General features: G+C 43.3%; 1 protein-coding gene across 4 annotated transcripts in view; it reads left to right on the top strand.

Moving 5' to 3' along the window:
* The window catches only part of dock11 (dedicator of cytokinesis 11), a 322191-nt gene that overhangs the window by 293193 nt on the left and 16956 nt on the right, over window positions 1-12042 (top strand). For all 4 annotated transcript variants that reach the window (XM_063060509.1, XM_063060507.1, XM_063060506.1 and 1 more), the window contains exons 49-50: window positions 1992-2202; window positions 7397-7587. In XM_063060509.1, coding sequence (XP_062916579.1) covers window positions 1992-2202; window positions 7397-7587 — 402 coding nt within the window. The remainder of the gene's footprint in view (window positions 1-1991; window positions 2203-7396; window positions 7588-12042) is intronic.

Raw genomic sequence — 12042 nt, 5'->3', positions numbered from 1 at the left:
ATTCCAAACATCACTGTAAATAAGAGAAGACAAAAGTAAAAGATGTTGGCACTTTCCAGCTGAAGGCTTGAAAAGTTGAAATTGTTATCAATGTATCCATGGCACCCACTACATCATCATATGCCAGTTTCCAACCGCCTGAAATCGAGGAAAAGCTTTTCTACAGTGGAGGAACTACCGCATGGAACATTCCCCCCCCCCCCCCCAGACATACAGGATTGACCTCTGGCAACAAACAGAAGCCAGAACCCCACTAAACAATACAGTTTAAAACCCCACAGAAATGTTGCCAGACGGGGCACTGCTTGACAGACGGAAGTGGTGCACTCTCAACAGAGCGAGAACGGGAGTTTGTAGGACAGGAGGCAATATGGTGAAGTGGGATTTAAAAACCAGTGAATCCTGTGAGGGTGGCGAAAGGGTTCAGAACATTGAACACATTCTGTGCAACTGCCCACTCTCACCTGATTTAGCTGACACTGACCTGCTCAACATCAAGCGAACAACAACAGAGTGGCTGGCTGTCAGGTTGACAAGCTATGATGATGATGATCAAAGTGCATATACATTACCATAACAACCCTGAGATTCATTTTCTTATGGACATAATAAATTTGTAGAATAATAACCATAACAGAATCAATGAAAGACTGCCCAAATTTGATGTTCAACCAGAGTGCTGAAGACAACAAACTGTTAAGGAAATCCAGGATTTTCAAGAAGGTATTGAGGCCAAGGTCTTGCAGCTTATTGATTAGTTTTGATGGGATGATGGTATCTCATGCTGAGCTGTAATCAATAAAGATGTATGCATCTTTGCTGTCCAGATGTTCCAGGTCTGTGAGATGGCATCTGCTGTGGACTTGTTGCTCTTGTAGGCAAATCGGAGCTGATCTAAGTCGCTTCTCAAGCAGGAACTGAAATATTTTCATCACCAACCTCTCAAAGCACTTGATCACTGTGGATGTAAGTGCTACTGGACGATAGTCATTGATGCAGGTCATCATGATCTTCTTAGGCACTGGTATAATTGAAGCCTGCTTGAAGCAGCTGGGTACCAAACACTGCCTAAGCAAGAGGTTAAATATTCTGGTGAACATACCGGTCAGTAGATCAGCACAGGTCTTTAGTACTTGGCCAAGTACCCAGACTGGGCCGGATGCTTTTTGTGGGGTCACCCTCCTGAAAGCTGCTCACACATCAGTCTCAGGGACTGAAATGATATAATCATAGGGGGATGCAAATAGTAGAGATATTTATCAGCAGTACTTTACAGAAGCTCTCTGGGTTACAAACACCTGACTTATGAGCAGCCTGTACATGCAAACTCTTGGGGAGACCGGTGGAGCGGATGAGTATGGATTTGCTGGCTGCTCTGGGGCTGCAAGCATCTTCAGCTGAGGGAATGAGAAACTTGCACTTGCCTTTTGTCTCCCACCCACCCCCAAGCTGCAAAACTTGGAGCTGGGTTGAACTGAGCAGAGCTGTGAGAGCAGCTGGTGGCCACTCTTTCCCCACCTGCTCATTCTCTCCAACTCTTTGTGACCTACCAGCAATCTGGCGGATGAGCAGTTCTCGGGAACTGGGGGCACTGTCTGAATTCATAATACATGTTGTAAGTATAATCGCTGTGCATCATTCTCTACATAAACCACCTAACCTTGGAGATACAAGCAACACACGCAAAATGCCAGAGGAACTCCTGCTGAAGGGTCTCGGCCCGAAACAGCGACTGTACTTTTTTACACGGATACTGCCTGGCCTGTCGAGTTCCTCCAGCATTTTGTGTGTGTAACCTTGGAGATAACTAAGTGTCCAGAAATGAGAGCAAACACCCTGAGAAGGTGATAGGGCTACGGAGATCGTGGCGCTCAGCTTCTGATGAGCCTTACCAGAAAGTTCAGGAGAACAGGTGTGGAGTTCTGTTTTGTTTGACTAGATAAAAGATACTTGGTTATATGTGTTGCATATTCCTTTTTTTTACTATTCAGGTAAATGCAAAAACCCTCGACCAGAGATTTGCATATATTCAGGTAACGTTTGTTGAACCATATTTTGATGAGACAGAGCTGCCAGAACGGAAGACCCACTTTGAGAGAAACCACAACATCACGCGATTCGTCTTTGAAACGCCGTACACATTATCTGGGAAGAAGCAGGGCGGAGTTGAAGAGCAGTGCAAACGGCGGACGGTTCTGACAAGTAAGAATGAGTTTGCCACTGTAAGGTAGAGACAGAACTACAGCAATGGTAAACACTTCAAAATGGGATAGTTCCACCAATTGACGATAGTCTGCCATGGCATTCTGAGCATTAATGGTGAACCAGAATTGTAAACACTAAGTCCAGTCTGGCAGATAAATGCAGAAGGTTAGCATTATGCTTTGAAGAAACATTATTTACAGTGCTGTTTCCTTTGTTCGGGCTCATTCAGTCCCCTGTATCCTAACTCCAACCCAAGAAGCAGCCTCGTGTATCTCCCCGGTACAATCGAATGTCTCTTGGTACACAGTCACCTTTGCTGCCTCTTTGCTTATTTATTGTAAACTCTTGTGACAAATATATGTTTGCTATTTCACGGGAGTGTACTCAAACTAAACACAAAATTCACATCTAGCCTCATGAGCTACATCCAAGGAGCTTTATAACAAACCATACAGTAATCAGCTACAGTCAAGTACGAGAGGTGATTGATAAGTTTGTGGCCTAAGTTAGAAGGAGTCGATTTTAGAAAACCTAGCACATTTAATTTTCCTACAGTTACACACTTAGTCCAGCAGTCATGGAGCATACAGATCCTTTCTTTGTAGAAGTCGGCGTCTTGGACCTGCAGAAGTGGTCCGCAGCTGAGGTGATTGATAAGTTCGTGGCCTAAGGTAGAAGCAGATGAGTTAATAACTTCAAACTTTCTGCATTTCCACTCACAGTTGAACTGCGCATGCATGTAATGAGAGCCGTATAACTCATCTCCTCCTACCTTAGGCCACGAACCTATCAATCACACCTGCTGTGGACCACTTCTACAAAGAAGGAATCCATATGCTCCAGGACCGCTGGACTAAGTGTGTACATGTAGGAGGGGACTATGTTGAAAAATAAATGTGCTAGGTTTTCTAAAATTGACTCCTTCTACCTTAGGCCACGAACTTATCAATCACCCCTCGTACGTATTCCTTGTCGTGTCAGAATTAACTCCATTCTCTTGTACTCCATACCGAAGGGAACTTGTCATTCCATTACCACCTTCCTTCACTATATTTATGCCCTTTGATGCTGACCATTCATTTGTATCCCTTGACTTTGTTTTACATCCACTATTCTGGATTGACTTTTCACCAGTTGTCTGTTCATCAAACCATTCTCTTTGTCATCTCCTGCTTTCCGTAACTTTCTGCTTTACTGTTGATCACAGTGGAAATCATAAGCAAATCTCTTCATCAGGACACCCTGTATTCATGGGGACAGTAGCGCACTGATTAAGTCATTGGACTAGCAGCTAGAATTGTACACTGATCATTCCAAGGACTAAGTTTAACCACTACCAAGGAAGCTAAGGAATATAAACTCAAATTTTAAACACTACCATCAGCAAAAATAACAATGAAATGAATGAGCTGTTTAAACAAAAGAGACATCTGGTTCACAATTGTCTTACTTTGAGGGCATCCGCCTCAGTTTAGGGGAATTAATGTTGAGCAATAAATGTTGGTATTGTAAGTGACGTTCACGTACTGTGTGCAGAAATAATAGTATTCAAACAGAACCCCACACAGAACCCTCCAACCGCTGTAACACATGTTCAATGTAACCATTACCTTTCTATCTCAGAAATACTTTGGATCCACTTTGCTACTTCGCCTGGGATTCCATTGGTCAATGTCCCAGTCGGTCATTTCACCAAGGACCCTACAATCAAACATGTAACCCTGATTCACACTGCTTGTTACTTCATAACATAATGCAATGATTAGAGGGAAACAGTTCCCTCAAAAAAAACATTTCTGCCCTGATTCATCTCTGCATTTTTAAATATAGATTTTATTCTGTCCTTCAGAACTTCTGATGATCTGTTCACACCAAAGTTGGACTTTGGGTCTGTCTCTCTGTGGAACTCTGCTACCTGTCTGCTAGTCTTCCAACACTGTCTTCAACTAGAGAGCACTGGCAAATGATGACCAGAGGCTGCTGTTTCCTCCCCTGCTTCTTTAAAATGTCATGCCTAGATTTTACCCTGGCCTAGTAATTTATACAGTTTGCAAGATAGAGGACTGAATATCTGTTTATTATACTTCACACCTTCCCCCCTTATCGTCAATGTCTACTACTTCTTCCATTCTTATGAAGAGTGAAGTATTGAGAATAGGCCAACCTGTTTGGAAGGACTGTTCTCTAGTCTCAGCATGGAAACAAGCCACTCAGCCCCTCATATTAATGCTACCCATCTGTATTTTCCAGCACGATCTGTTAAACGGAAAGAGGATTACATGGGAAATGGATCACCTTGGCATAAAGGTGATTTGTTTGCTGTGTAATCCTCTTCCCTTTTAACATATTTGGAAAGCAGGTTGGCATTTATTTTATTTTACCTATCTGCATTTCTTCTGCACACTTCTTGTACATCAATTTGATTCTTATGTTTCCTACCTGTATTCTAGTAAGTTTGTTGACTCTAAAGCAATTTTGGAGATTTTGATTATATAAAAAGAAAATAAAGTATGAAGTTTATCTTTGTTGCAAAAATCACAAGACTAGAAAATCTTTAAATGAAAATTTTGTGATTATAAGATTAAATTAAATTGCCACAAAATGAAGTTCTGTTGTTGAATCCTCTCACAATTGAGTGATTTACAAATCCTTGATCATTCTGGAAGTTTAAACTGCAGATGCTCAAAATCTGAGACAAAACAAAAACACTAATAGGTGAACAACAGGAATTCTGCAGATGCTGGAAATTCAAGCAACACACATCAAAGTTGCTGGTGAACGCAGCAGGCCAAGCAGCATCTATAGGAAGAGGCGCAGTCGACGTTTCAGGCCGAGACCCTTCGTCAGGACAGTGAGGCAGCATCTTTGGAGAGAGAAGCAGAGTTAACATTTCAGGTCATTAGGTCTAAAATCTTTTGTCAGTTCTGAACAAGGATGTCCAATCCGAAATGTTAACGCCGTTTCTCTCTCTGTAAACCTGCAGTTTTTTTGTTTTTGACTCAATTGACTAGTAGTGTATTTCTATGCTGGGAAAGACACTCCAGAGGGCAACTAAAGATTAAGCAATGTTTATGTGGGACTGGAATCAATTGTCAGCCAAACCTGGTTAAATTGGCCAGTATCCAAGCGGAATAATTGACAATTTATGAAAATTTGACAGCTTTTTGATTGCTTTTTAAGCAATAATTTTTTGTCTCAGAATAGTTAAATATACAATAACTTCCACGTGCCCTGATTCTTCAATATTTACTGCACAGTAACAAGCTCTTTGTCCCAACTTGTCTAAACTGACCAAGGTTCCTTCTCTACCTAAGCGAGCAAACAGGAGATTCTGCTGATACTGGAAATCTAAAGTAAAACATACAAAATGCTAGAGGAACTCAGCAGGTCAGGCAGCATCTATGGAAAGGACTTAGCAGTCGAAATAGACTATTTGTTTCCATGGATGCCGTTGGACCTGCTGAGCTCCTCAAGCGTTTTGTATCTGTTACTCCCACCTAAGCTGGCCCCGTGTGCCTGTATTTGGTCCAAATCCCTCCAAACCTTTCCTATCCATATACCTGTCCTAAAGAATTCTAAATATTATGTTACCCACTTCTACCACTTCCTCTGCCAGCTTTTTCCATATACTTGCAATTCTCTGTGTGGGAAAACTTGCCTTCAGGTCTTCTCTGAATTTAAACTTGTACCCTCTGGTATAGGTTTACCCAGAGAAAAAGATGTGACCATTCACCTTTTCCAAGTCCTCAAGATTTCTCAGGTCACCCCTCCACCTGCTACACTGACAGGAAAAAAGCCTGAAATATAAAGTCTCTCCTTGTAACTCAATCCCTCCAGCCCCACTTGTATGCCTCCAGCCCCAATTACATGCCTATGAAATTGTTTGAACCCTTTGCAACTTGATGACATCCTTCCTATAGCCACGCAACTAGAATTGAACACTTTGTGTGTGGTGTCACCAACATCCAGAACAAGAAATCCCAACTGTGTACTCAGTGGCTTAACCAATGAAGGCATGCATGCCAAGTGCCTTCTTCACCCTATCTACCTATGTCTCCAATTTCAGGAAACAATGTACTTCTATCCTAAGGTTTCTCTATTCTAAAATCATGCTTCAGGACCCTGCTATTTACTGTGAATTTCCTGCCCTGGTTTAACCACTAAATGCAACAGTTGGCACCTGTCTCAATCACACTCTGTCTACCATTCTTGGCGCACTTTCCCAGTAGATTCAAAACCTTGATCTAGACAGCCAGATGCTCCTGTTTTGTAATGTGGACATGATTCAAGACATCACTGTTCTCTCGCCAGAGCATTCTAGCTTCCATGACCTTCTCCACAGGAGAAATACTCATTTCAGACCTCACCTGTCTCCTGTGGCTCCACACATTGACAACATACTAATCCTTAAAGGAGTGTATTCTGTCCCTGGTAACCTTCTTATTCTGAATATACTTATGGAGCCTCTTCGGATTCTCCTTCACCTATCTACCAAAATTATCTTGCATCTTCTTTTTGCCCTCATGCATTTCCTCTTAAGCTATAAAGCAATACATATTTGTTTCAGAATTTATCTTTTGGTGGTGAATTTTTGGGCTGCTGCATGTGGATATGAACTGGCACACTCTGGTGAGCTACTTCAGACCTCTCAATTACCATTTGAGTGACATAACGACTGTAGCCCTTGAACCACAGAAGAGTTAATGCCATGTATCCAGCTGGATAGATACAGGTGGTAACAATTGTTATAGGATGATTCACCATTCGGTTTTCAGTTTGAGCCCAGTAACATATTCAGATTTATTCATCATTGAAACATACAGTAAAATCCGCCATTTCCATTAATATCTAAGGATATGCTGGGGACAGTCACAAGTGCTGCCACATGTAACATGCCCAGTAGTGAAAAGAAGCTTTCCTAATATATGAATTTCATATTTACAATCGGCTTTTGGGATAAATATTTGGCTTAAGTCCTTCTCATGGTGGAGCAGCCTGTAGTAATTGAACAGCTGATCTGTTTCCCTGATGGCCAGCTATTAGACCATTTGGTTTAGTCTCCACATCTCTGCCTGCAGTTCCAAGCCCAGCATAAGGAAGTAATTAGCTCCAGATACTTCTCCAGTTGCCTCAAAGTCTGATTGAAACGTTCTGCGGTGGGGTGACATGGTTTTGTTGCAATTGCCCACAGCAACACATTCCTTCCCATATGTGAAGAAACGGATTGTAGTCATGAACGAGCAGCAGGTCGAACTGAAGCCCATAGACGTGGCCATCGATGAGATGAAGGACAGAACGACAGAGCTTCAAAAACTGTGCAATTCAAATGGACTGGACATGATCCAACTCCAGCTCAAGCTTCAAGGCTGTGTTTCCGTGCAAGTGAGTACTGACCCAGCTGACATTCTTGACCCTGCTAACGTGGTTCATGCTAATCATGTACTAATATATAACAAGCATTAAGAGATTGATATTTTTGATGACCATGTATACTGCGTAGTTCTGGAACTTTCCCTCAGTTTCATTTACTGACACTTCTATTGCAGAAATGCCGACCATGAAGAATTTCTCCAACTCTCTTGGGTGGGATTTCTGTCTGACTCCTTTCATATTTTCTGGTTCCTTCCCATTTTTGAGCTAATTCTTCCTCTGAATATTGATTAGGTGGCTCCATAAACCTCGGAATCATCATAGCAACTCAGACCTAAGCTCTCTGGCCATTTTAACCCTTGCCAGCCCCTCTGCAGCATAAGGCTAGCTTGTTTTCTCACATTCCTAGTTCTGGAAAAAGAACCTGAAATGTTAAGTGTTTTTCTCCCCCCAGACACTAGTCGACCTGCTAAGTGTTTACAGGGTTTTCTGCTGTTCAGATGGGGAGGTATTAATTTTAAGGGTAGGAGTTTTAATGGGTCGGAAGTAGTTTTTCTGCCTTCCTGATTTCTGGAAAGTAGTGGATCCTGGTCAGATCTTGTTAGTGTATGTTCATTTTTCTTTTACTCCCCAGGAATGTCCTTAACCTTCACCTACACAGTCAGTCCCAAGGATTGTACTACTGAACTAATTTTCTTTCTCTCCAAGTTTGAGATCCCTGGCATTTTTTTTCCTAATTGTACCAGCTGGCAACATTCAGCAAAACTTGTTGCAAGATAAAGCGGTATTATCTGCAGTTTTCCATCAGTGGAGACAATAATTAGTTGGCTGCATCCCTGCAGCCCTTCCTGTGTAGTCAGAAGGATGGAGTGACTGTGCAGGTTGATGTGGGAGTTGTCACCGTGACATTCTGCTGCTTAAGATGCAACTCTGTGGTCAGTGACAAGGCAGGCAGCAAGTGCAGTATCTTTGTGTTCTTTTCAGTTATCCATAAACTTGTCGAGACCTATGCAGCATGCAATCAAGTCTTTCAGTCCATCACGTTCTCACTGACCATTAACCACTCACTTGCACTAATCCCATTTCATTCTCTCCGGGTTCCCATTGTTTTACCCCAGATTCTCCCTCACGCCTACACACTAGAGGAATTTACAGCAGGCGGTTAAGCTATGGACCCAAACAAAACAGAATCTGCAGATGCTGGAAATCCAAGCAACACAAACAAAATGCTGGAGGAACTCAGCAGGCCAGGCAGTATCTGTGGGGAGAAAAGTACAGTCAACATTTCGGGCTGAGACCCTTCAGCAGGACTGAAGAAAAAAAGATGAGGAGTAGATTTAGAAGGTGGGGAGGGGAGGAGGGGAGAGAAACTCATGGTGATGGGTGAAACTGGGAGGGGAGGGATGTGACCTACTGACCCATGTATCTTTGGAACATGGGAGGAAACTAGAGTAGACAGAGGAAATGCACACAGTTGCAGGGACAACATGCGCAGAACCCTACTCACTCTCATGCCACCCTAATTTGTTGGCACTTGAATAGAGTTAAATTGACCCTTCTGCCAGCTTATTCGCCTTTTGGGGACCGGATTCATTAAACTGACCTCCAATTGTTCCTTCCGGTGGGAGCTAAAGAATCTACAACTTCAGGAAGGTCAGGGAGTTCCCCTTGATGTGTAGATCCAACGTTTATAAAGCAGCCAAACATTGAAAGTACAGGAGACACAAGAGACTGCAGCGGCAGAAATCTAGAGCAGAAAGCCGAGCTGCAGGGCTGGGCACCTTCGGTGGAGGGAAATGGACGGTCTGCATTTCTGGCTGAAACCCTACATCACATCTGAAAGAGTGGAGGGGAGATGGTCAAGATAAAAAGTTGGAGTAAGAGCTGGCAGGCAGTAGATGGATCTGGGTGAGGAGTGGATGAGCAGGCGAGGGAGGGAATACTGACAGAAGGCAGAAAGTGATAAATGTACGCAGCAAAGAGCTGATGGAATCCAGTAAGAAATCAGGATGCTGAGTGGAATAAAGTAAGGGAAGGATGGTGGGCAGGTGGCCACAGTGGGAGTGACAGGAACAGAGGAGACAATGGGAGAAGTTTGCGTGAGTAGGTGTGTGGGGGAATATAAACCTGGAGATGAGGGTTGCGGGGGCTGGGGAGTGGGACAAGGGTCTGGAAAGAGGAGTGTTTTGGAAAGACGAGGAAAAATTAGAAGGATAGAGAAAAGGGACAAAGGGAGGAGCAGGTTATCTGAAATTCAAGAATATGTTTTTCATGTAGGCTGTCTAGGTGGAATACCAGGGGCTGCTCTTGATGGTTTTTGAACATACAGGAGCAAGCTATTTGGTCCTTCAGACCTGCTACCCCATTCAATGTGGCCATCCTGATCACCCACCATCTCCTGATCTCTGGCATAACATCCCTGATATGATATCCACTTTCCCCCTGAATAGACTTATTGACACCTTTGTGTCGCCACCCCCAGGGTGAGGGCATTTCTTCTGATCTTTGCATTTCATATCCGGTGTCCTGAGTACTGATCACTGCATTCATTGGAAACATGTTTCCTGTGCCTAGTATGAAAATTCCTATTCCAACTCATACCATTCTTTGAAATTCCTCTCCCAAACACCAATGAATATATGCTCAGTGGTCACTGAGTGTGAGGTCTGGTCTTCTGCTGGTAGCCCAAGGTTTGACATGGTGTGTGTTCAGTCAGGCTGTTCTGCACACCGCTGTTCTAGTGCCTGGTTATTTGAGTTACTGTCACCTTCCGGGCAGTTTGAACCAGTCTGCCCATTCTCCTCTGACCTCTCTCATTAACAAGGCATTTTCAGCCACAGGACTGCCACTCATTGGTTGTTTTTGTTTCTCGCACCATTCTCTGTAAACTCTAGAGACTGCTGTGTGTGAAAATCCCAGCAGTTTCTGAGATACTCAGACCACCCCGTCTGGAACTAACAATCATTCCACTGTCAAATTCACTTAAGTCACACTTCTTCCCCACTCTGATGTTTGGTCTGAACAACAGCTGAAGCTCTTGACCATGTCTGGATGTTTTTATGGTTTGAGTTGCTACCACATGATCAGTTGGTTAGATATTTGCATTAATGAGCAGGTGTACCCAATAAAGTGGCCACTGAGGGTAGTCTGAAGTGATATCATCTCTCCTCGTCTGCCACTTCTGACATCTCTACAACACTGGAACAGGTTATTTGATTACTTGTTTTATCGCGTGCTTTGCCCAAGTGATTCTGAATGGAAATTACATATCAGTTGTTTACCCGAGAGTGATTTAGGATATTGAGGGTCTGAAATGCACTAAATAAAGTCAAGGGTCCCTTTCAACACCACATACACCAATGATATTCAAGTTCAAAAAATCAATTTGAATTGAATTGACTTTATTACTTACATCCTTCATGTACACGAGGAGTAAAAATGTTTACGCTACGTCTCCGTCTAAATGTGCGATGTGTAATTTATAGTAATTTATAATAAATATTATGTACAACAGGATAGTCAATATAACATAGAAATACAGTTGCATCACCAAGTATTAAGCGGTCTGATGGCCTGGTGGAAGAAGCTATACCGGAGCCTGTTGGTCCTGGCTTTTATACTGCGGTACCGTTTCCCAGATGGTAGCAGCTGGAACAGTTTGTGGTCGGGGTGACTCGGGTCCCCATTGATCCTATAGGCCCTTTTTACACATCTGTCTTTGTAAATGTCCTGAACAGTGGGAAGTTCTCATCTACAGATGCACTGGGCTGTCTACACCACTCTCTGCAGGGTCCTGCAATTGAGGGATATACGGTTCCCATACCAGGCAGTGATACAGACAGTCAAGATGCTCTTAATTGTGCCCCTATAGAAATCTCTTAGAATATGGGTACCCACACCAAACTTCTTCAGCCATCTGAGGTGAAAAAGGCGCTGATGTGCCTTTTGCACCACACAGCTGGTATGTACAGACCATGTGAGATCCTCAGTGATGTTTATGCCGAGGAACTTAAAGCTGTTCGCCCTCTCACCCTCAGATCCATTGATGTCAATAGGGGTTAGCCTGTTTCCATTCCTCCTGTAATCCACAACCAGCTCCTTTGTTTTTGTGACATTGAGGGAGAGGTTGTTTTCTTGACACCACTGTGTCAGGGTGACGACTTCTTCTCTGTAGGCTGCCTCGTTATTATTTGAGATTAGGCCAATCAGTGTAGTGTCGTCAGCACATTTAATTAGCATATTGGAGCTGTGGGTGGCAACACAGTCATGGGTATACAGAGAGTAAAGCAGGGGGCTTAGTACACAGCCCTAATGGACACCTGTTGTGACGAGAATACACATAAAATTAAGATGTTTGCTGGCCTGGGCTAGCATCAGTGGCATCAGCAATTGGTCTGCCACCTGCCCTCAGGGGAAGGAGAGATAAGGAACAATGGAGCAGCGTCTGGAGATGTGTAATGAAGGGAC

The sequence above is a fragment of the Mobula hypostoma genome, chromosome 10 (assembly GCF_963921235.1).
Source record: "Mobula hypostoma chromosome 10, sMobHyp1.1, whole genome shotgun sequence".
Classification (NCBI taxonomy): domain Eukaryota; kingdom Metazoa; phylum Chordata; class Chondrichthyes; order Myliobatiformes; family Myliobatidae; genus Mobula; species Mobula hypostoma.
Note: the sequence above shows the minus strand (reverse complement) of the source record. Positions and strands in the feature narration are given on the sequence as shown.